The sequence below is a fragment of the Podarcis liolepis genome (assembly GCF_965112155.1).
Source record: "Podarcis liolepis genome assembly, chromosome: 11".
In the NCBI taxonomy this organism is placed as follows: domain Eukaryota; kingdom Metazoa; phylum Chordata; class Lepidosauria; order Squamata; family Lacertidae; genus Podarcis; species Podarcis liolepis.
In genome coordinates, this window is record NC_139565.1 from 41,120,481 (window position 1) to 41,144,078 (window position 23,598).

The following is a 23,598-nucleotide window of genomic DNA, read 5'->3' on the forward strand; positions in this document are numbered from 1 at the left end:
TTCCTATGGCACCGAGAGCGGCAGAGAGTCTTGGGGTGCATTGGTGGCTAAGACATTTATGGCAGCAAAAGCTTTCGTGGACTGTGGTCCGTGTCATCGGATACATAAGGTGTTATCCTGAGTTATTTTATACACACGCGCGCGCGCGTGGTTTACAGGGGAGGGGGTTGTACACGGTGAGGTGGAAGGAAAATGAAGTGCAGAAAAGTACAGGCAGGGCTAATTACAGTCTTTGAACCCTACTAATTCACAAAGCAATTCCTGATGTCACAAATATCTGGGGAATCATGGTAATGTGTCACTTAGCTGGCCAGATCTCATTCAGAAGCTGTGTGGTATTGTGATTTGTGCCTGGGTTTGCATCCCAGCAGAGCAAGACTCTCTCTGGACAAGTCCTTTCGCAGGTGTTCAGAGTATGTGCATACATAGAAAAGGGAGTAGTGGCGCAGTTGGGTGAACTCTGGACTAAAGGTGAGTCCTCTCTTTAGATGGCAATGTGTATTGCTTCACTTACTTCAAAGTGCTCTAAACCAGCTCTTCTGTATTTGAGGAACCACCTGTTTCTTTTGTGAAGTGGGACCCTGGCCCCGAGTCCTACCCTTGCACCACTGCAGGGGATCACATTACACTGACTGGCTTTCTGTGGCAGCCCCTCAAATGTGGAATTCCCTCCCCAAAGAGGTTCATGTGGCACATTCAGTGTGTATCTTCTGTCATATGCTGAAGATCCACCACTTCATACTGGTTTTTGACACCTGAGATACATATTTTTAGGACTCACCCTGTTCTTCTGATTGTAAATTGTTTAACTGTAGATGAAGGGCTGTGAGTTGCAATGCAGCTTATGTACACCTCGCTCTGAGCTGGAAAGGGTTGATAGGGGCACAGAGACTTGGAGCTTCTACCAAGAAATGCTTAGAGCACAATTAAAAAGAGAACTGTCAGAGGTTTTCTGAGCAGAATCATTGGTTACAGCAAACTACATTCCAAATAGATTGTATACCTCTGTAACTAACACTACTCCTTATGATGTAAAACCCAAGTTAGGACATTTGCGTGTGTTTGGATGTAAATGTTTTGTGCATGTTCAAGCTGATACACGCAGGAACCTCTCTTCAAGAGAGTTAGAGTGTTAATTTCTTGGTTATGATTCTCGAACAAAAGGGTATAGACTGCTCTCTTAAAAGCAAAAGTGTAATAGTTGAGATGTCATTTTTCATGAGCAAGCACAAGGTAGACAAAATGTCTACCTGAAGTGTGTCTTCCTTCAAGTCAGAGATTATCTCAGAGGGAGACACAGAGACAAACTGAAAATTCAAAACAGGTTAAGAGACAAAGAGCAATGAGTGAAGAAACTGTTCAGGATAGAGAAACTGATGTTAAGGTATAATAATAATAATAATAATAATAATAATAATAATAATAATAATAATTTATTATTTATACTCCGCCCATCTGGCTGGGTTTCCCCAGCCACTCTGGGCGGCTTCCAAAAGAATATTAAAATACTATGATACGCCAAACATTAAAAGCTTAGAACCTGAAACACAAAACGCCTATCTTAGGGTGTTCTGAAACATTATGTTCTGTGCTCATTGAGTTCTCTGGAACGTGTAGTCCTGGAACATCCAGTATTGAGACATCTGGTTCTGCAACATCCGGTTCTGGAACTGTCAGTTGTATGGAACTATTGGGTTGTATTCTTATTCAGGCTTGCAGCAGAGTTTCTTTTTACATAAAATCTTTATTATTTACAAAAATTTACACTGGTTCAAATAAAACAAATAAAACAACATAATTCATTCTCCTCTAGCCATCCAGCTCTGAGACTCAGTTGCTGACTCATTTACACTTCTGTGCATTTACACACTGACTGAGCTTTATTGACCACATGCCCTTTAAAAAGGCACTTGTTGCTGGGGAGATTTTTCTGTTGCCTAGCAACAGGGTGGATTTGATTTAAATCAAATGATTTAAATCACTAGTTAGTAAGATTTGATTTAAATCTTTTTTTTTTACAGAAAGACTCATTCTTGCTGGTATAATCTTAATATTTACAACCAGATGAAGGTTTCATTTTTGGAATAAGAAATTTTCAGAGTAGTTTTTACAATTATATAAAAAATTACTGATTTGGTTATACTATTACAAATACATAAACAGATAATTATGAAATTATTATTTATATTTGGACAACTTTTCTGCTCTACTTTATTGGAAGGAGAAAAATAATCATTTCCTTAATAACAATTGAAACAATTTATTTAACTAAAACAATAACATTATAGCATAGGTATCCATGTTTGTTAACTGATGTGGTTAAACGATTTTTTAAAAAAACAGACTGAGTCTTAGCACACATGAAAAACTTAAAACAAATCCTTATTTCCTGATGAATAGCCTTTGGACTATAGTATAACTTAAGTAGAAAACTATCTTTAGAAAGATTTTTCCTCCAAAAGCATTTTATTTTAATAAAAAAAAATCCAATTTAAGTAAAAAGAAAATTGTTTTTGTTTTTGTTTTTTTAAATCTTTTTTTAATCCACCCTGCCTAGCAACCTGTTCAAGACCAATTCTCAAGTTCTTTCTAGAATATTCTAACAAGTAGGTTTTCTAACTTTTTAAACCATGTTATCAGTAGTCAGGGAGGTATAGGGAAACTTTGGCCCATCAGAAACAGGGCTAACAGCCAGGGATGATGGGAGTTGTAGTTAAGCAACATTTGGAGAGCCAAAGGTTTGCCATACCTGTTTTAAAGCATCTGAACGCCATTCGTTTCCGGGTCTGTAATACAATGCATACTTTAAACTATATATAAGAACAAGTACTGCATGCCATTCTAGTAAACAGAATGTTGTCAAATTAGTGACGTATTTTGCTGTCTATTCCTATAATTGTTCATTCAGAAGTGTGTCCCATAGTTAATATGGCTTGCTTTTCCATACACTTGAATAAGATTGCAATGATACTTCATTCAGTTTTGAATGTATGGCAATTAAGACAACCTTAATGAACCCCAGTTCAGGGATGATTACAGTTTTTTGAACTTGAAATACTAGTTCACTGATGACAGAAGTTTCATTTGTTACTCAAATCATTTTGTCCACTAGATGTCCTAAATTTATTATTAGTGTCTACCATGCAGTTTAAGTTTCAGAGGCCACAATCTGATACACACTTAAATCCTACTGAACCGACTGGGACTTACTTTCAAGTAAATATGCATAGGATTCAGATATGTCACTCTCTTTCAAGTGAGTGCAAATTGGATATCTATAATATATACAACTGAAGATTTGTTGTTTTATGGACTTTCTTTCTAGCATTATATGCCTGTTGATACATTTATCATTGTTATTGTTTAATGTAAATATAAATGTATCCTAAACATGCTCCACCAACATGCAGAAGATCAGTTTTCTGAAACTGATTTGTGAGTCAACAAATCAGTGAATGGTGAATTTGATGGATCAGGTTGAAGGGCCTGATACTGACAATTTTTGAATAGGTTGAAGTTGTGTCATATATTACATTTCTTAATGACTTTGTTGTTCTTCTTAAGGGTGCTGAGCCTGGAGTTAAACAAGGATAAAGATATAGAAAGAATCCATGGAAGTGGTATTAACACCTTGGATATTGAACCTGTGGAAAGTCGATAGTATGTACATGATATTACTATATGTTTTATTGTGGAATGTATTGTATAAAACGTATTTTAAAATATATTCAATAAAATAATTGAAAATTTCCCATTGATAATTTTTTCCAAAGAAAAAATCAAATTCTGAAAATGTTTTGTTTAATAAAATTGGTAACATAATGAATGGATACAATACTAGTCAAAACAGGCAGATTCAAACCTAAAAGTAACATTCCCTTCCCACTAAGTACAGTGGTACCTCGGGTTAAGTACTTAATTTGTTCCGGAGGTCCATTCTTAACCTGAAACTGTTCTTAACCTGAAGCACCACTTTAGCTAATGGGGCCTCCTGCTGCTGCTGCTGCACCGCTGGAGCACAATTTCTGTTCTCATCCTGAAGCAAAGTTCTTAACCCGAGGTACTATTTCTGGGTTAGCGGAGTCTGTAACCTGAAGCGTATGTAACCTGAAGCTTATGTAACCCGGGATACCACTGTACTATCCTAGCCCAATTCATACCATAAGAGCTACATGATAGGGTAACCACTGGGCATTAACATAAAAAGTGTTCAACATACTTTTAAGCCCCCGGGAAGCAGAAAACCTCAGAACCAGTCCAGAAAGGAATACCATCTCCAATGATCCTCCCCCACACAAACACCATACTCCCCAGTGTCTGGGCTGAAGATTCCTTCAGATATCCTGGGCCTAGGAGGGCCTGCTCACTCATCTCCCCAATTCCCAGTGCCTTTACTAGGCTAGTAGGCTGCTGCACTGTGCTCCTCCATGGGCCCTGAAGACCTATAGAAATCTGTATAGATCCACAATATACAAATCCTTCCAGCTGTTGGTTTTATTGTATGTGCGCATTCTAGTTCTGGTGCTACTAATGAATCGCATCAGGTGTTTTGTTCTTTGGCTGGAGTATGATTGTGAACTAGTAACCTGACACACATAGCTACCTTTCTGTTCAGTTCAGGTTCAACAGATTCTTTCAGGCAACAAAATTATGTCCTGCCTCATCAAAAATTAGTATAGTTCTGGTTTTGGGTCACGTTCTCTTTGCTACTCTGTGCACACCATGGCATGCCTACTCCACATGTCCCAATGGCAAGGGCAGCAACAGCCTTACTACTGCCAGTCCCCACACATCTTTACAGACTCAACATTGAATCCTGTTCTGGTGCTAACAAGCACATCACACAAAGGGAAAGGTTGATTGCCCATTCAACAGCAGCCTCATAGTTCCTTAGGTAAGATACCTTAACACTACAAGAGACCCTCTTGAGACCCAAGATTTGACGACCACCCAGGGTGGTGGTTGTGCAGAAAGACTGTTCTGCCAAACAGCTAAGAAGAATCCAGGACATCCAACCAGAGGAGCAACATGCACATGCCAGCAACAGCACTTTCAAGTGGCTTATTGCACAGTATGGTAGGAGATTGGAAAACAGACAGCAGGAATTCAAGCTGCGAAAGAGAGAGAATTCCCAGGACTTGAAACCATGCTGCAAACACCATGAGTAGATCCCTACCCACACAATCACAGCAATCAGGAATCAAACACCATGGAATGCTTGTCTTCCCCAAGACCTAAGCCAAGGAGGAGGAGCCCTAGTTGGTAAGGAAACAGCTCATTATTTCCATCCAGGAGATCCTAGAGCCTCATCCCGCTTTGCATCCCCAGGGATAGCTAAGTTGGTAGCGCATGAGACTCTTAATCGGGTTCAAGCCCCAGGTTGAGCAAAAGATTCCTGCAATGCAGGGGGTTGAACTAGATGACCCTTGTGCTCCCTTCCAAGTGTACAATTCTATGGGGCAACCCAGTCAGATGGGCAGGGTACAAATGATGGTGATGATTCCACCCCCCATCCCCAGTCAGCTGTCAAATACCAAACTAAGTTCAGGGTGATGGTTGTGTATAAAGCCCTATACATCTTTGGACCAGGACACATAAAACATCTCACTCTTTATGTACTCAATCACTGCACCACTGCAGGTGGGGAACTCCTGTAGATGCCATCTTATCAGCAGGTCTGTCCCTTGCAATGTAGAACGTGGCCATTAGTGTGGTGGCACCTACTCTTTGGAATTCCCTCCCTTGGATGTTAGACAGGCACCGTCTCTGTCATCTTTTTAGGGCCTATTGAAAGCCACCTTCTTTCAGCAAGCTTTTTGAGATCTTTTCTTGGTCTACCACTTGATGTAACACGCGCCCCACTCACCACGGGCATGTGATCCCTGGCAAATGACTCCTGAAGTAGTGGAAACCTCAGGAGGACAAAAGTGGCCACTTTTGTCTTAAAACATGTATTAGTAGCCCAATAAAATTACTTTCTAAAGAAAGCTTTTGAACTACAATGGCTTAATTACTATTTTTTTGACGAAATAGTTCTTTGCCACCCTCAAGACTAATGTGCTATCCTCTTTCCTCTCCTGCACAATTGGGAGAAGGAGTTTGGAAGCTTCTGATTTATCACAGCATGGTATGTAGTCCAGACCTCAAACTATGGTTTGGTTTAAGCCAGCTTTAGTAACTTTGATAACTATCATTTGAAGTTGGCTTGTTTGAAACAAACTGTAGTTAATGTTAACAACTGTTGGTTTGTCCACTCAACATGACAAGACTGAGTTTCAAAAAGTTTGTAAGCAATAGCTTCTGAACTCTTTCTGGATGCACAGGAAAAGAAGCACATAAGCCTGCTTGAATTCTTACCTAAATATGTTTTACTATTGATAATTTTATGGGTCACGTAGATGACATGGCTGTTTAAAAAGTTTTGAGTCATACACATCAAATTGGATTCCACTTGATTTACTACAGCTGAGAAATTTCCAGGAAAATGTTCAGATTCACAATACAGCCTTAATTTTGGACTTACCTTTTGGGAGTTTAACACACACAGCCCCCCCGAGTCTAATGTGTCTAAGTTAGTTGTAATTTGTTTTCTTACAGCATGCTTTCTGGTGGCACTGATGGTGTTATTGTATTGTATGATCTTGAAAACCTTAGCCAAAAACCATGCTATACCTGCAAAGCTGTTTGTTCTGTGGGAAGGTATGTACTCTTTACAAATGGAATCCTTATAAATATACCTTTTATTGGCATTATACTGTATGTTTACAATGTACTGCTAGCTAGTGTTGTCTGCATGGTAAATAATAATAATAATAATAATAATAATAATAATAATAATAATAATAATAATACCCCGCCCATCTGGCTGGGCTTCCCCAGCCACTCTGGGCAGCTTCCAAAAAAATATTAAAATACTGTGATACATCAAACATTAAAAGCTTCCCTAAACAGGGCTGCCTTCAGATGTCTTCTAAAAGTCTGGTAGCTGTTGTTCTCTTTGACATCTGGTGGGAGGGCGTTCCACAGGGAGGGCGCCACTACTGAGAAGGCCCTCTGCCTGGTACTCTGTAACTTGGCTTCTCGCAGTGAGGGAACCGCCAGAAGGCCCTCGGTGCTGGACCTCAGTGTCTGGGTTCTTCTTCCTCCTTCTTCCTACTCAGAAGGCAGAAATTACTACCACTCCTCCTTCCCACAACACTTATTTTACTTACACAATCACAGCTTTACGCAAATTGCCAATAAATAAATAATAGGGACAGATCTCATGGGAGACTTTGTGCTACCTTCCCAGAGCACGGTAGGCGAGGCAGGCGGCTTAAAAAGCCCGCTAAGTGCCAGCTTTGGACAGGAAGGGATAGTCATGCAGGATCATTCCAGGGGTTGTTTTGGATTCATGTGATTTTGCATATATGTCCCGATAGCCAGGAACATAACCCACGCATAAGATGAGATCTACCTGTATGGCTGTTATTATCATAAGGGGAAACAAAAGAAGAAATAAAGTCTGGAGTAGGTGAAATTTGCATTGTTATGCCGGTAATCCAATAACAACAGAGTATCATTAGATGGTGTAATAAAATATTGAGACATTGATTTTATTGTGGCCAGGTTGTTGGGTGGAGAACCTTGGTACATATTGCAGCTTTGCACTGGATGCTTATTAGCTCCTGGACCTTGTTCAGGGTCATGTTGACGACTTATAAAGTCCTGAACAACCTGACGCCAGGTTATCTGAAAGACGCCTGTCCCTGTATAGACCTGTAAGATCACTTAGATCTGGAGAAATTTTACTTGCAGCACTCTAACATATAGAATACGCAGAACTGTGGCTCCAAAATGGGCATTTACTGCCATTGTTCCTGCCCTGTAGAATGCCATTCCCTCTACCATACATGAAACATGATCCATCCGTTGCTTGAGACATCTGATAAACACAAATCTTTTCACCAAGGTTTTCTTGAACTCTGTTATTGGAGCCTATTATTATTGATTTCCTGTTTTTATCTGTTCTGCTGTCTTGTATACTGTGTCTCTGTGTATATTACACTATTTTACTGTTTTTCAATGGTTGTATTATAACACTAGTATCTCTTTATATACTTCCTTCATGCTGTTGCTTCCAAGAAGATCCTCTTCCATTCCTGAAAATTTTGGAAAAACATTTAACCACAAATTAAACTGGAATCCTGTACCCACTTAACTTGCATAATCAACACTGAACTCAAATTGACTTATTTCTGGGTAGACATGTATAGTTTTATAAGTTGCGGCAGCCATCCTTACTTTTCTTTTACCAAGAAGGCCCCTGGGAACAAAACTATGCCATGATGTAGCAATCTTTCCTTTGGGGCATACGCAGTGAGGAACATGACTGCCATTTGCAGTGATAGTACAGTGGTACCTCGGGTTACATACTGTGATGGGACGATGAGCTGCTTGTGCGTAAAATCCAAGTCCCTCAGAGTTTGGTCAAGTTTGCAAACCTCTGTCTGTAACGGAGCCCCTTAAACATGGCTCCGTCAGTCGCTGGCAGATTCCGACAGTGGTTGCTTTCGGAATCGCTTCCAACATAAAAGCTCCTTAACGGAAACACGTCTTCTGGACTCTCTGCGTGACAGTTTCCGGCGAGGAGTGGGTGTCCCTACAGGAGGTCCTGAAACCTCCCCACTGTTTTCGCTGGAAGTGTCTCTGAGCCATCCCTCCAGCTCACTTTCCCTCAGCTCACCTCCTCTCCCCCTACTGGTTCCCTCTTCAGCTGCTGAGTCTCTCCCAACCTGTGTGAGCCCTTTCACCTCCCTTCCTTCCGATGGCAGTTCCCTGACACATACGCTTCAGGTTACAGACTCCACTAACTCTGAAATATTACCTCAGGTTAAGAACTTTGTTTCAGGATGAGAACAGAAATTGTGCGTCGGCGGCGCAGCGGAAGCAGGAGGCCCCATTAGCTAAAGTGGTGCTTCAGGTGAAGAACAGTTTCAGGTTAAGAACGAACCTCCAGAACGAATTAAGTTCTTAACCTGAGGTACCACTGTAAAGCTTTTTCTAGAAGTTAAAGAGAGATGGCGTGGAACCCTCTGCTTCCTCATATCTAGCATGGCAAGCCACTCCCACAAAAGACAGGTGACCCCACGAAATTGTCCATGTGTGTCTGTATACTTGGCCTAATCTCTGAGTAGATGTAGACTGCTTGGCTGGGAAGGTTGTTACCTGAGCTGTGTTAGACCTTCTCCCCTGTTTGAATCATTAAAGGAACTTTAGTGCTGTTAGTGCCCTAGCCACTACCTGCAGAGATCTGCTTCTTTTTTTAATAATAATTTTTTATTATTTTCAATTACAGTCCAATATTAGTCTCATTATAACAGTACCTTATTTATAATACAATTATTAATCCCAATTATTCAAATACTGAATTATATAATTTTGATAAAGTGCCCCCCCCCCCGGCGTGCTAGATTTGATGGTTTTCTTTATTTCTGCGTTTCAAAATCTTATTGATTTCAATTACATTCCGGTCATAATAATAATCCCTCATACAACAACTGCAATATTCATAACCTCTATTTGTGGTAACATATTAAATGATTTATAAAACTACAAGTGAGGAACTCAAACTATATCCTTCCTCCTCCTGTGTATGGCAGTTACTCTGTCTGTGGTGTTTCTTCCTCTCCTTGTAAGATGTTATGTCTTTCTTTCCCTCGGTTGTTGCTGTTACCCATCATGCTTTGGGCAGAGCTGATATCCCATTGTTGTTACAGAAATTTCTCCATTGCTCCGTCCTGTGCTTCATTGTTTTGCAACTGCAAAAGTCACTCTGTCCCAGTAAATATTACCTGTTGTCTCCATGTATTACAGTTTTTAAATATTTTTTGGAAGCCGCCCAGAGTGGCTGGGGAAGCCCAGCCAGATGGGTGGGGTATAAATAAATTATTATTTAAATAATAATGGGTGGGGTATAAATAAATTATTATTATTATTATTCCTGTCAGCCTTGGAAGAAGAGTGGTCTGTCAAACTGCAGGTGACTCAGTAAAGAACTTTGGCAGTTCACAGACTCCTTTCATCCTTCCTTCCAACTGAAGATATATGAGCAATTATACTTCCAATTAAATTAAATTCCAAGTCCTCTTAGCATTATTCAGTTCACTTCGTAAATAATAAAGTCAGTTTCCATCATAAACCTTTTGCAAAATAGAGCTTCTCTCCCTTTTTCCTTTTTTTGCACATGCAGTTCCCTTTGATATTATATTCCATATTTATAATCCAATTTCTTCCATCCCCACTTGTACAAATATAATTTGAACTAACATTCAGAGGAGGGTTGCCACATCATAAATGCAGAGAAGAAAACTTTAAATGAAGAAACCGTAGGCTCCCCACCCCCCACCCCGGTCTTTCAGAGTTTTGCTTCTTAAGCCACAAAGGCACATAGTTAGGGCAAACACCTGCCGGTTGTAACCTTTGTCCTTCTGTTATTGCATTGTAGAAGTCATCCTAATGTTCATAAATTCAGTGTAGAAACAGTTCAGTGGTACCCTCATGATACTGGCATGTTTACGTCAAGTTCATTTGATAAAACCCTGAAAATATGGGACACAAACACATTACAAGTAAGTCATATCTTTAATTGTTGGGTTAAATCATGGGAAGTATTTAGTGTTTTGAAAGCGGAAATGTGTTTGGGTTTCATGGGAAGCTTAAATTCTAGAATACATTATAAAAACAGTAATTACAAGTGTTTACTCAACTTCTGCAAGGCTGCCTATGTATTATTTGCAGCAGGATCAAGTCTTATGGTATCAGGATTTGATCCAGAATCTGTGTCTGGCAAGCAGGGACCCATAGTTGGGGAAACTAAGCATGCAAATCTAGCTGGTAAGATCACTTTTAGAGTAAGTAAGTCAGTTGACTCACTAATAGAGGCAGACAGTAGACAAAGTCATGGACAATTTAAACAAAGGAAGTCTATGGCATAATCAAAAGTTTTTGCAGCTCCATATCGTGTGATTTTCATGAGGTATTCTTCCTAATCTGCATTTCTGCTGCCATGCTAATAATATTTGCATAATGAAACTGAGTTAGATTTGGATTACAGTTATACAAGCCACCTACCTGTCACCACATGATGTCACAATGACATCAGGTGACACATTTTTTACATAGCACTGTGCACAGGGTGTTTCAAGCCCCAGAGATAAGGTGATTATTAATGCTTGCAAAGTGCTGTGTGTAGGCTTTCCACAGAGCTTTCAAGGTGCCTACAAACCTCTTTTCAACCCAGTTTCATCTTTACCTGCCTTGGATAATATTCAAATGATAGTTTTCTTTGTTGTTCGTTTTACTGCTGTTCTCTTTATTCATGGCAGGTGGTGAATGTATTAATACAAGCCACTCTCACTGAAAATTTTCTCTGCTGTTTCTTGATACCCCAGTACGTACTACTATGTTGTTGTTTTTTACATTGTCATAGTTAGCAGGTTTAAACTAATCATTTTGGCAGAAATATCAATTTTGGTTAGGGTCCCATCTTGCAAATGTAAGTGTGTGCCTGGGTACAATTTGAAGGCATTCGCAGGATGGGGTTTTGATGCCATATTTCACAATATATTTCATAAAATCATAAGATTTTAAAATCTTATTTTTATGTTAAGATTTGGATCAGGACATTCAAATTAAATAAACATATTGTCTTTCAATTGACAGCCAGCAGATGTGTTTCATTTTGCGGAAACAGTGTACAGTCATCATATGTCTCCAGTTGCTACCAAGCATTGCTTAATCGCAGGTTTGTATTCACATAAAAGGTCAGCTGTGAGCCTAGAAGCAAATGCTTTTGGCTTACAGTTAATTTCAGTTTCTTCTTACCAAGAGATAGTTGTGAATTTGTTGGCCCCTAGATGTTTGTGCTTCCAGTTAATTTTAGGGTTAACTTAGGGACGCGGGTGGTGCTGTGGGTTAAACCACAGAGCCTAGGACTTGCCGATCAGAAGGTTGGCGGTTCGAATCCCCGCGACGGGGTGAGCTCCCGTTGCTTGGTCCCTGCTCCTGCCAACCTAGCAGTTCGAAAACACATCAAAGTGCAAGTAAATAAATAGGTACCGCTCCGGCGGAAAGGTAAACGGTGTTTCTGTGCACTGCTCTGGTTTGCCAGAAGCGGCTTAGTCATGCTGGCCACATGACCCGGAAGCTGTATGCCGGCTCCCTCAGCCAATAAAGCGAGATGAGCGCCGCAACCCCAGAGTCGGCCACGACTTTACCTAATGATCAGGGGTCCCTTTACCTTTATCTAGATGTTTGTGCTTCCAGTTAATTTTAGGAAACAGGTTTAGATGAATATGAAAAATGGGTTGGGTGGAGGTTTTGGGGTTGGGTTTTTTTCCCCCAATTGGCGCATCTCTTGCTACTAAAAATATCCCTAAGCAATTTGTGACCAAAGTAATAAAAAACAAATGATAAAAATCACCTACACATTATTAAAGAGACATTGTGAAATATCCTCTAATATGCATTGAATCTTATCTAATAAAAAGCACCAGCCCGATGACAAATCACTTTGGTGTTTTTCAGTAAGGATTAAGCTGGATTAGTGAGAACATTTTAACCTTGCTTTTTAAAATTACCTTTTGGGGCAGGGTAGGTAAAAGGCTATGACTGCAATCCTATAATCACTATTTAAAGCTGTGGGGCTTACCTCTGAATAATTTGCAAAGAATTGTGCTGCAATCTTTTATTTGCCTACTATTTTGCAGCCATTGAAGTCTGCAGCCCCTACATTCAGGCTAAAATACACATACTAGGATAGAAGTTTCAGTAGGTGCAGCAGGTCTTTTTCTGAGTAAGCATGCAGACTGATTGCATTGTTAGAATATTTTTGTTGTTGCCATGATGCCTATATATTGTGAATTACTTTATAAATGAAAATCTGAATCATGTTTGAAGTGGCAGGTGCCAAGCAGCCAATGGCGTGAAGGCAGAGTGGGGGACAGAGCATGCTTGTTCTTCCTGGGCTCTCTCCTTGGCCAATTCTCTAGCTCTTTCAGCATCTTCTTTAAGGCTCTTCATAAATCAAACACATTTACCAAAACAGAGTAATTTCCTTAATAAGACAGAATATTTTATCTAGAGTTATGCTGTTAATTAAATGTATGTATTTGTATTCCTTGTTTTAAAAAATACAGTGTACCTTCTAAATATGCATTAATTGGTCTTTTATTATTTGATCAGTATTTCAGATTCTGCCTTGTTAGAATACTGAGACAATATTCAAGATAAGAGATGGCTCAAATTACTGTGGTACAAGTTAGCATTTAGACTTAAGAGCCATAAATACTTTTAACAGTGTCCAGTTTGTAATTTGCACACAGTGGACTTCTGTTTGTACTTCCAAATGCTTCATTTATGAAGCATGCCTTTGTGTCAATTTATAAAGAATGAAAGAATATCTGTTCACCCTGTTCTGTTTATTTTAATGTTATGGTAAATAAGCTGAATGAAGATGCAGAATGCAGTTACTAGAAAAAACAATATTGGGGGATTTGTAACTTTTTTAATACATTTATTCAAAGCCCTCCAAAGATATATAAAATACAGTGGTGCCTCGCAAGACGAAATTAATTCGTTCCACGAGTTTTTTCGTCTAGCGAATTTTTCGTCTTGCGAAGCACGATGTTGGAAAAGTTTTGGAAAAGCTTCAAAAATCGCTAAAAACCTCAAAAAAGGCTACCACACCGCGTTCTATGAGTTGCTCCTCGAAGTCAAGTCGCAACTGTATTAAGGGTGTTAAGAAAAAGGAAACAAACTTGCAAAAAACGCAAAAAGCTCTCATCTTGCGAAGCAAGCCCATAGGGAAATTCGTCTTGCGAGGCAGCTCAAAAACTGCAAAACCCTTTCGTCTAGCGAGTTTTTCGTCTTGCGAGGCATTCGTCTTGCGGGGCACCACTGTACAATACAACTAGTACTTTCCCTGTGTGCTTTTTTATAGCTGCAATTTTAAGTTGCAGAGTGTGTTTCTCATTTCCTTAGTGTATTTTGTCTTTTTTTTCTTACAGTTGGTACCAAAAGCCCCAAAGTACAGCTTTGTGACTTGAAGTCTGGATCATGTTCTCACATTCTGCAGGGTATGTCTTAGTCTGAAACATAAATTCTAGACAGTAACTACTTTGAGTAAACTACACAGCATAAAGAACTGCTCTAAACAATATATTATTTGTAAGTAATATGACAGACATGTTATGTTCCAGTTGTGAAACGACACAGCAAGAATAGCAATATATTCCACATATTGTTCTAGCACTGTGGGTCTGAAGAAGTAAAAATATTGATTTGTCACTATGAAAACGCTGGGCAGTTTAGTTCAGTTTAGATTCTTTGAGTTTCACATCCTTAAAATATAAAGTGGCAAGTGTTCCCAGCAAACTGAGGAAACCACTTACCCAAAATCAGCTAGACAATTGCCTAGGTTATTCTTGTTTGCATGTATTGGAGTGCAGCCGATAAGCCTAATGCAGATAGGCCATGAAATAAAACCTTGTATTCCAGAAAATGAATGTTTGGGATAGCTTTAAAAAGGATGTAGTAGGAGGTTCCATCAGCAATCATTTCTGTACCCTGGGCAGCCTCTCAGTTTCCTACCCTCTACTCTTCCTCCCTGCCCCTTATGCCATATACTACTTTTAATAGTGCTGGAGTTCCCATTTCTTGCTGCTCAGAATGACAATTGATATAAAAAACATAAGATGTTTTGCCGGCTACAGCTGACTAGTACATAGTAGCTGGCAAGAATATATGTGCCATGCCTAACCTACACATGCAACAGAATTAGAATTCCTAAGAGGAACAATGAACGGTATTACTTCAGGAAGCAATTAGCGAATACTAGTGTGAATGCTCCCCCAAGTGACAACAGAACAAAACCTTCCCTTCTAGTTCAAAGCTAGCATAACAATCTGTTCTCTGTTGTGCTTGTTTTCTATTGACAGTGCAGGAGAGTATTCAAAGATCTTACAGTCTATAGTGGTACTGCACATTTTACTACCATCTCATTACCACCTCTGTCTGCCGCATCTGTAGGCCAGACTATATTACCTCCCTCCTGCATCAGCAATATTTAGTTTCCAATTTATTTTTATGAAAGAAGCTGCAGGGAGTTCCACTTTGCTTAGTCTGCTGTCCACACTAGGTCTTCCAACAAGCTTGCTATGCTCTTGGGATCGCGTAACTCTCTGATTTACCAAAATAATATTTAATGTTGAGTCTCTCCTCAGAAGGAGGCAATTGATGTAGAAAAATTAATTTGTATAGTCTAAGGTACTAAACTAGCCTAAGCTGTAGAGTTACTTGTATGAACATTGCTCTAGGATTCCACAGATTGTGTTTTGTAGCTTCATAAGCAAAATAATCACTGGAGGGACTGCATGTCTCTTCTTTTAAAGATAACTTGCTGTTGAATTTACAGAGCAGTGTACTCAAGTGGGGGACAATGAAAGAAGGATGTTGACCACTACTGAATTGAAGTCTCTGTTTAGAAAGCGATCCCATAACATGCTCTGCAAAAAAATAAAGGAACTAAACCAATTCAAGTAGTTGGTAGATTGCAATCAATCTTTCTCTGAATTAATTCAGAGAGAGTTATTTACTTTGAAATAACTCATTTATACGTTGAAGAATTGGTTTCTTACCATAGCAAACAAAACAAAACAAAACAAAACAGGGCTAAGCATTTATCCTTCCAAATGGCAGGAGGGGCCTTAATTAAGTTTTCTCCCCCTGATGTGCATATGGCACACCATGGCAATTCAGAGAATGGGAGGCTGCTCTTGTATCCCTATCTAGCCCCTTCCTTCACTTCCTATGCTGGAAGATATGGAAGGCATGTCTTCCATTTCTTCCATCCTGGTACAATACCTCCTTTACAACAGTGGTGAAGAGATAAGGTTCTGTTCAGTCAGATGCTTTGGTAATCCCAAAGAATTGTGCCATAGCTGTTTGTATATGAGTAGTATGTTGTATACCACTAAGGATTCTTATGGCTTCTTATTTTTTAGGTCACAAACAAGAAATTCTAGCAGTATCTTGGTCACCACGTTATGAATATATTTTAGCAACTGCAAGGTAAAAGAAAGAACCAACAATAAAGTAGTGACGATTAGAATGAAAATTAACCCATTAAAAAAAACAAAACAGTTCTGTATTTGTTTCATAGTGTAGTCTCTTGCTCCTAACTTGAAATATAGGGAGTTCCCCTTAACTAGTGTTTTGTATGTATTTCACTGAAATTTAAAACTAAGTGTTATTTGAATGGAGTGTGCAGTATTTGTATAGCTGTGAGATAAAGGCCTCATTTCCTTAATCTACAAAACATTAAACTCCCAAATGCTGTCATCTCTCACAACCTTAAAAGCATGATGGGGAAAAGATCTGGGTGAGCCATTAGATAATACTATATGGAACAGTATCTGGGTAAAAGCCTCCTTCTGACCTGTCTCAGTAAGAATCTGGGACAGAATCTGTGAAATGCACTCAAAATTGTATGCTGAATATCCATTATTATTGAGTAATATGACCAAAAATGTATCAGTGATGTGTTGGAGAAATTGTAATGTTCCTGGTTCATTTATTCACATGTCCCCAATTCTTTTTGTTTTGGAAAAAAGTGGAGATGAACTTCTGTGGTCAAGTTCTCCCGGTCCAGGAGCAGTTGTAGGTGTGGTACCAGTTGCAGTTGGGCCTGCAGTAACAAAGCTGGATGCAGAAGCATTCCTAGACTGCAAACCAGCTCTGTTACAGGGAGTGCAACCCCATCCAGAGTTGACCAATTTCTCAGACATGGGAACTACTTACCCACAGTGTCTCCATCTTGCTAGGATTCAAGCTCAGCTTTTACCTCATCCATCTTACCACTGCCCAGACAGATGTTATGGAGAAAGAGAGCTGAACATCATCAGCATACTAATGTCAGCTTGTCCCAGAACTCCTAATGACCACTGTCAGCAGCTTCATATGGCTTTTAAATAGTCTTGGAGCTAAGATAGTGCCCCGCGGTACTCCGTTTTGTAACTGCCAGGCAGAGTGAAAGGCATTCCACAAGTGCTACTCTCTGGACTTGGTCTTGGCAGTAGGACTGGAACTACTGTAACACAGTGTCAGTTCCCATTCCCAGGAGCTGGTCCAGGAGGGTACCATGGCCCATAGTATCAAAAGCCTAAGAAAGATCGAGAAGCAGGAACAAACGCTCTGCAAAAGTCATCAGGGCATCCAAGGGCAACTCAGTCCCATGGGCAGGTCGGAACCGAGATCGGAATGGAATTAATAATCCATGTCATCCAAGGATGCTTGCAGCTGCCCCACCAAAACTCTCTCCACCACCTTTCCCCAAAAGGAGGTGTTTGTGACTGGTTAATAGTTGTGCCAGTCCAAGGAGTGGCCACCGAGCTCACATAACTCCAGTCCTGAAAGACCTACATTGGCTCCCAGTATATTTCCGAGCACAATTCAAAGTGTTGGTGCTGACCTTTAAAGCCCTAAATGGCCTCGGCCCAGTATACCTAAAGGAGCGTCTCCACCCACATTGTTCAGCCCGGATTATGAGGTCCAGCTCCGAGGGCCTTCTGGTGGTTCCCTCGCTGCGAGAGGTGAGGTTGCAGGGAACCAGGCAGAGGGCCTTCTCAGTTGTAGCGCCTGCCCTGTAGAACGCCCTCCCATCAGGAAACAACTATCTGACTTTTAGAAGACATCTGAAGGCAGCCCTGTTTAGGGAAGTTTTTAATGTCTGATATTTTATTGTATTCTTAATATTTTGTTGAGAGCCACTGAGAGTGGCTGGGGAAACCCTGCCAGATGGGCGGGGTATAAATAATAAATTATTAGTAGTAGTAGTAGTTCAGATCCAGTTTCTTTATGAGCAGCTGCACCTCCGCCTCTTTCGAGGCAGATGGGAACCATCTCTTCACACGGACTTCCGGCCAAGATGGCATCAAGAAAGATCATTCTGGACTGAGCTCCACAGTCTGTTTTAATTGTTTAATTTGGGTTTTTTTCTTTTTTCTTTTTATGTGATAATGCCGTTGCCGGCTCAGCAGCTATCTGATTTATTGAGGGCAAGGACCTTTTCAGTGTTGTTTTATTCTCCAAGGAGCCAAGAATCATAAATCAGTTTCACAGGGAGTTCAGCAGCCGTCTCTGTGGCATTCCTGGGGTTTATCTATACAGGTTTTAAACTTTATTCTAAGGATTTTTTTTAAAAAAAACCTTTCAAACTTTTCAATGTTTTACCACCTCTTAACATAACTGCTTATCTTTGCCTGCCAACGGGGAAAAAATACAAGCTTGTTTGATTGACTGTTTGCTTGCTTGGGAAAAGGGGAAAAGCAGTCTTGAGGAGAGGCTGGCAGATAGTGCTATTGTTCAAATAAAACATTTCGTAATGGTAGTTGCCTGAACTCAGTCACTTCATGTGCAAGTGGAAAAGCCTACACAAATCACCAACAGAGACTAATTACAGACTTTATACCTGAACAGAAGTAAACCAGCCACAATTTAATCTCAACCCTTTCAGACTCTGACCTAGTTATTTTGGACAAGTGATGTTCTGATGACCAGGAGGAGGAGGTCAGTTCTCAGTTTTCACTTGTGATGGCAGCTGCAGCGGAGGACTCACAGAATGCTTAGCTAAATGAAAAGCTAGCTTGTTTGTTTGACTAAGCATTGATTTATTTGTAGTAATAATAATAATAGATGTTGGCATCCGTCTATCTTGGGAGACAACAGAGGAGTGCGCCTTTTGGGGGTAAAGTCAATAATAATGTATTTAACACGTTTATACCCCGCTTTTACTCCAAACAGCTCAATGTGGCTGAAAAACAAGGATAGAATTATTAAATCAGGGAAGGGTGAGCTTTGCAGAGTCAAGGTCCGCATTCCCTAAAGGCAAAATTGTTGGGGGACACATACTAGAGGTAGGGACAGTCAAAACCAAAAGTGGGTGGGGACATCCCTTCCCTCTTCCTTTGTCTCTCACACAGAGACTCTGTCTCTCTGTCTCTTCTGCTAGCCAGTTTGCATTCTTTTGTGAGTCCCAAGGTCTTTGCTATTTCTCCTGCCTCTTCAGCTTTTTCTACCAGCTCTTCTGTTTCTTGTCATGGTGATGTCATTTTTTGGATCTCCCCCAGCCAGTTTCCCTCTGTGCCCGGTGACTTACCTTTGTGCCTTCTCAATGGGAAACAGAAGAGCCAGCCAAAGACAGCTGTCAAGCCCAGCTGTCAAGTTGTGATGCCCAACAATAAGGGATGCCAGGTGGAATACTGAGTAGACACTATACCTGGCACACTCTAATTCTTCCTCTGAGCCGCATCCGTAAAAACACTCCAGCATCTACCCAGACCACAGAGCAGACTAGGAATGGAGTAGCAGCCTTTTATGGCAGGGGGAGGTTTTCTGCAGTGCGGAGAAATTGGCAGCGATGGGGCCAAATTCAGCAGGACATAAAGGGGAGTCCCAAGGGCTTTATATGGACCCAAGGCTGCAGATAGCTAAAATGTGCCATAAATAAAATGTTTAACATGTACCATATTTTTCGCCCTATAGGACGCAGTTTTTCCCCTCCAAAAATGAAGGGGAAATGTGTGTGCGTCCTATGGGGCGAATGCAGGCTTTCGCAGAAGCCTGGAGAGCGAGAGGGGTCGGTGCGCACCGACCCCTCTCACTCTCCAGGCTTCAGGAAGCTATCCGCAAGTCTTGCAAGCCCGGTGGGATGTCCCGCGGGCTCGCAAGGCTTGCGGGCAGCAGCCTGCAGCCCAAAAGCTGGGGGACAGCGGTGAGGCACAGCGCCGCCACCCCGCTATTCCCCGACCTGATCTGGAGGCTGGTGGGGGGAGAAGCAAGCTTGCTTCTCCCCCCCCCCCGCCAGCCCCACAAGCTCGGGGGATAGCAGGGTGGCGGAGCGCCGCCATCCCGCTATTCCCTGACCTGATCTGGAGGCTGGGGGGGGGAGAAGCAAGCTTGCTTCTCCCCCCACCAGCCCCACAAGCTTGGGGGATAGGGTGGCGGAGCGCCGCCATCCCGCTATTCCCCGACCTGATCTGGAGGCTGGCGGGGGGAGAAGCAAGCTTGCTTCTCTCCCCCCCCCCCCACCAGCCCCACAAGCTCTGGGGATAGCGGGGTGGCGGAGCGCTGCCATCCCGCTATTCCCTGACCTGATCTGGAGGCGGGGGGGAAGCAAGCTTGCTTCTCCCCCCGCCAGCCCCAGAAACTCGGGGGACAGCGGGGCAAGCTGTCCCTGAAGGCAGAAGAGGGAGACGGAGCGCTCCGTCTCCCTCTTCTAGCTTGGGGATGGCTGCGCAAACCTGGGGGGGAAATAAAAATTTTTCCCTTGATTTCCCCCCCAAAAGACTAGGTGCATCCTATGGGCCAGTGCGTCCTATAGGGTGGAAAATACGGTACATTAACAGAAAGAATGTGGTAATACTTAGAAACAAACAAAAAGCCTGTTAAGTTAACCATCTGGTGCCATCCCTGATGGTTTTTTAGGTGCCAGGTGGAAAAAAATTATTTAGGCATTTTAGTGGCAAGTAATAGAATTTGTTTATTATTGTTGATATATTTTACTTGTTTTATGAAGGTTTTGTGAATATGACTTTCTGGGTTTTGATAACAATTGTTTCATTTTTATGGCTACCATTTAAAATTTTGTAAGCTGCCTTCAGGGCTAAGGTCCAAAGTTGAAGTAAATATATATTTTTAATAAGGCACTCTTATAAGTATCAATTGTTAAATTTTTACTTTTGAAAGCAAGATTATTATTTTTTAACTACACTGCATTTGTCTTTCAATTCAGAATGAATATAATTCATTGACAGAATAGGCCAATAATGAAATACAGAGAAATTTGTAGAAATAAGCCATTCCTTGGTTTACCTTTTTCTGAAGCGCATGAAATACAGTGGTGCTTCGCAAGACGAATTCGTTCCGCGAGTCTTTTCGTCTTGCGATGTTTTTCGTCTTGCGAAGCATGGTCCGTCGCAACTGCGCCTCTTCAAGCAGCTTTTTTAAAAAAGCGCAAGACGTTTTTGTCTTGCGAAGCAAGCCCATAGGGAAATCTGTCTAGCGAAGCAACGCAAAAACGGAAAACCCTTTCGTCTAGCGAGTTTTTCGTCTTGCGAGGCATTCGTCTTGCGGGGCACCACTGTAGTCAGAAACTTTTCACTTGGAAAACGGTAACTCGCTGTATTAAAATTAACAGGATAGGGAAGACCAGATATTGTATGCATATTAGCAAGAACGTGCACATAACCATACTAATGTTAACAGAAAATTTCTAATCCAACCTAAGACATCACTTGCCTTTATGACAGAGTGAGGTAGGGTTGGATAGAAACCATGAATCTTGTCCATAAATCAATACAAGGTGTTGTTCCTCTTTTAGTGCTGACAGTAGAGTGAAATTGTGGGATGTAAGAAGAGCATCTGCTTGTCTGATTACTCTTGATCAACATAATGGTGAAAAGTCAAAAGCATCTTCTGAAGCAGGTAATCAGTATACATATGCAGTACACACAGGTCTCACTTTCCAAACACAATGCCCAGGAAATCGTTTGTTAGATTATTTCCGTTACAATATTTCATATGGGAACTTTCCCCCCCCATGACATTTTTATATTAAAAAATCTATTATACAATAAAAGAAACATTAGGAAAAGATACAAAAAGAAAACTTATCTGCCACTTAAAAAAGAAAAAAATGATTATTTACAACATTCAGTCCATTCTAACATCCATCTTCATCCATCTTCTGTTAAACAATATATATTTTGTTCAAGGTGTCTCAGAATCATTCATTTCTTTTTCTCACGAAAAGTGCAAGATGGGTTCCCTATTGTGTGATACTTGGGCAGAATAGCTTGCCAGTTCATTCTAACTCCCGTCCAAGCTCCCAGACAAGGACAGGAGGAAAATGGCCTCAATCCAAGCGTTTGAGGTAAACTTCCAGATCACCCTTAACTCCAGAGTGATGAATAGTTGGACTATCTGTTTACCACATAATTATCTTCTGTCAACAGGAGCTAGCAGACAGATAGCCAAACCACCATTCATCTCCCCAGAAGTCCATATGAGAATATTTCTAATCCATGATTTCTCCAGTCTCTCCCCGCCCCATTCCCTCCATGGTTTCTTCTTGAAATGGCTGCAGCCAACCAGCAAAAGAGAGACAAAGGGAAAACTGATTTGTCTGATCTCTCTTGCTCCCTCATTTGTCCGATCTCTCCCCCCCCCCCCCCCAGCATGGCATCTACCCAAAAATAGTTGCTGCCGACCAGAAAAGCAGAAACAAGGAAGTGGGCAAACTCTGGCTATTCAAATATATGAATCAACCATTCACTTAGCGATATTTGAGCATAATTCTTTATGTTCAGATAAGTGAATTTGCAGATAACGTGTGTTCTGATAGCAGGACCCGCATTTACATGTATATCAAGTTCTTAAACATTTCAACACTTAAGCATTTGGTTTCACCCTTGGCGACAAGCATTGTCACATAGTAGAATACATTGTTGCCCCATTTCCCTTCCAAACACTGCAATTACAAATATTTTGCCGTGATGAGTTTTACATTTTGCTGTATCAAACTCTGTAGTACCCGGTGTTGTTCATATTTTCTTAACAGAAAATACAGCCCATAATGGAAGAGTTAATGGCTTGTGCTTCACAAATGATGGACTTCACCTTCTGACATTTGGTACAGATGACCGCATGAGACTCTGGAACAGTTCCAGTGGAGAGAACACATTAGTAAGTTGAGGAAGTTGTTGGGGTTGGGGGGGGGCAACTTAGACTGCGTACAGTTTTGTTTTCATTATAACCTATGACTAAACAAGTTGGTCCTGATATTGAGGAATGTAATGTATGTGACTCCCCTATTATGCATGTTCAACTCACTCACGACCATTTATATACCATAAATGGGCCACAAAAAGGCACAAAAACTGCATGAACTGTGCAAAAAGAATGGGGGAAACAGCTAGCAATTCTAGGAGCTTTTTCAACTACATCCTATGAGTCGTTGCACCAACCTTTGGGGCCTATGGAGAGTTGGAGTTTGAGAAAGGAGGTTTGGTGGAAGTGATTCTAGAGGAGTTTGGGGGATTCAAGTCAGCCTGGTAAGTGCTGTTGGTTTGTAAAAGGGTTTTTCAAGGGTTTCCAGAGGTTTAGAGAGGATGTTTATAGGCTTTTTAGATGGCGTCCCCCACTATACGCAATTTCACATATACACACAGTACCCAGGAAACATAATCTTGTTCACTTGCACACTGTGCAACCCATGTTATGAGACTTTTTCAGGTCACTTGGAAATATTTATCTTGCAGCTTGATCTCTGGAATGATGCTGTAATCTCCACTGCCTCAGACTTGGCTGCCACAGATGTTGTAATGGTAGAATTAACTTCTTAATAACTTAATTGGTTTGCCCTTTCAATCAGGTGTCAAAAATAAACTCTGTAAGAGCCACTTGTTGAACAGCAGAGGGCTGGGCACTCCACAATGGACAAAATTCTGTTTTTCCCCCATCCATCCTTACCATCAGGCTATTGATTTTCATAAACTGCTA

General features: G+C 40.9%; 1 protein-coding gene and 1 long non-coding RNA gene across 9 annotated transcripts in view; both read left to right on the forward strand.

Moving 5' to 3' along the window:
- ERCC8 (ERCC excision repair 8, CSA ubiquitin ligase complex subunit) overlaps nt 1-23,598 on the forward strand; it is a 37,707-nt gene that overhangs the window by 277 nt on the left and 13,832 nt on the right. For 3 of the 8 annotated variants that reach the window (XR_014517075.1, XR_014517076.1, XM_083465460.1), the window contains exons 2-9: nt 3,565-3,660; nt 6,598-6,699; nt 10,487-10,610; nt 11,704-11,785; nt 14,049-14,117; nt 16,044-16,110; nt 21,419-21,522; nt 22,658-22,782. Coding sequence is in view for 6 of the 8 variants with exons in the window: in XM_083465460.1 (XP_083321586.1) it covers nt 3,565-3,660; nt 6,598-6,699; nt 10,487-10,610; nt 11,704-11,785; nt 14,049-14,117; nt 16,044-16,110; nt 21,419-21,522; nt 22,658-22,782 (769 nt within the window). In the remaining 2 variants the exon portion in view is untranslated. Of the gene's footprint in view, nt 1-3,562; nt 3,661-4,894; nt 5,263-6,597; nt 6,700-10,486; nt 10,611-11,214; nt 11,255-11,311; nt 11,432-11,703; nt 11,786-14,048; nt 14,118-16,043; nt 16,111-21,418; nt 21,523-22,657; nt 22,783-23,598 lie in introns of those variants that run through there. The other 5 variants (XM_083465461.1, XM_083465463.1, XM_083465462.1 and 2 more) reach the window with 5 other exon arrangements.
- On the forward strand, nt 20,439-21,399 carry LOC310688750. Its single transcript, XR_014517137.1, has 2 exons — nt 20,439-20,938; nt 21,189-21,399. It is a non-coding gene; the product is annotated as an uncharacterized lncRNA (long non-coding RNA).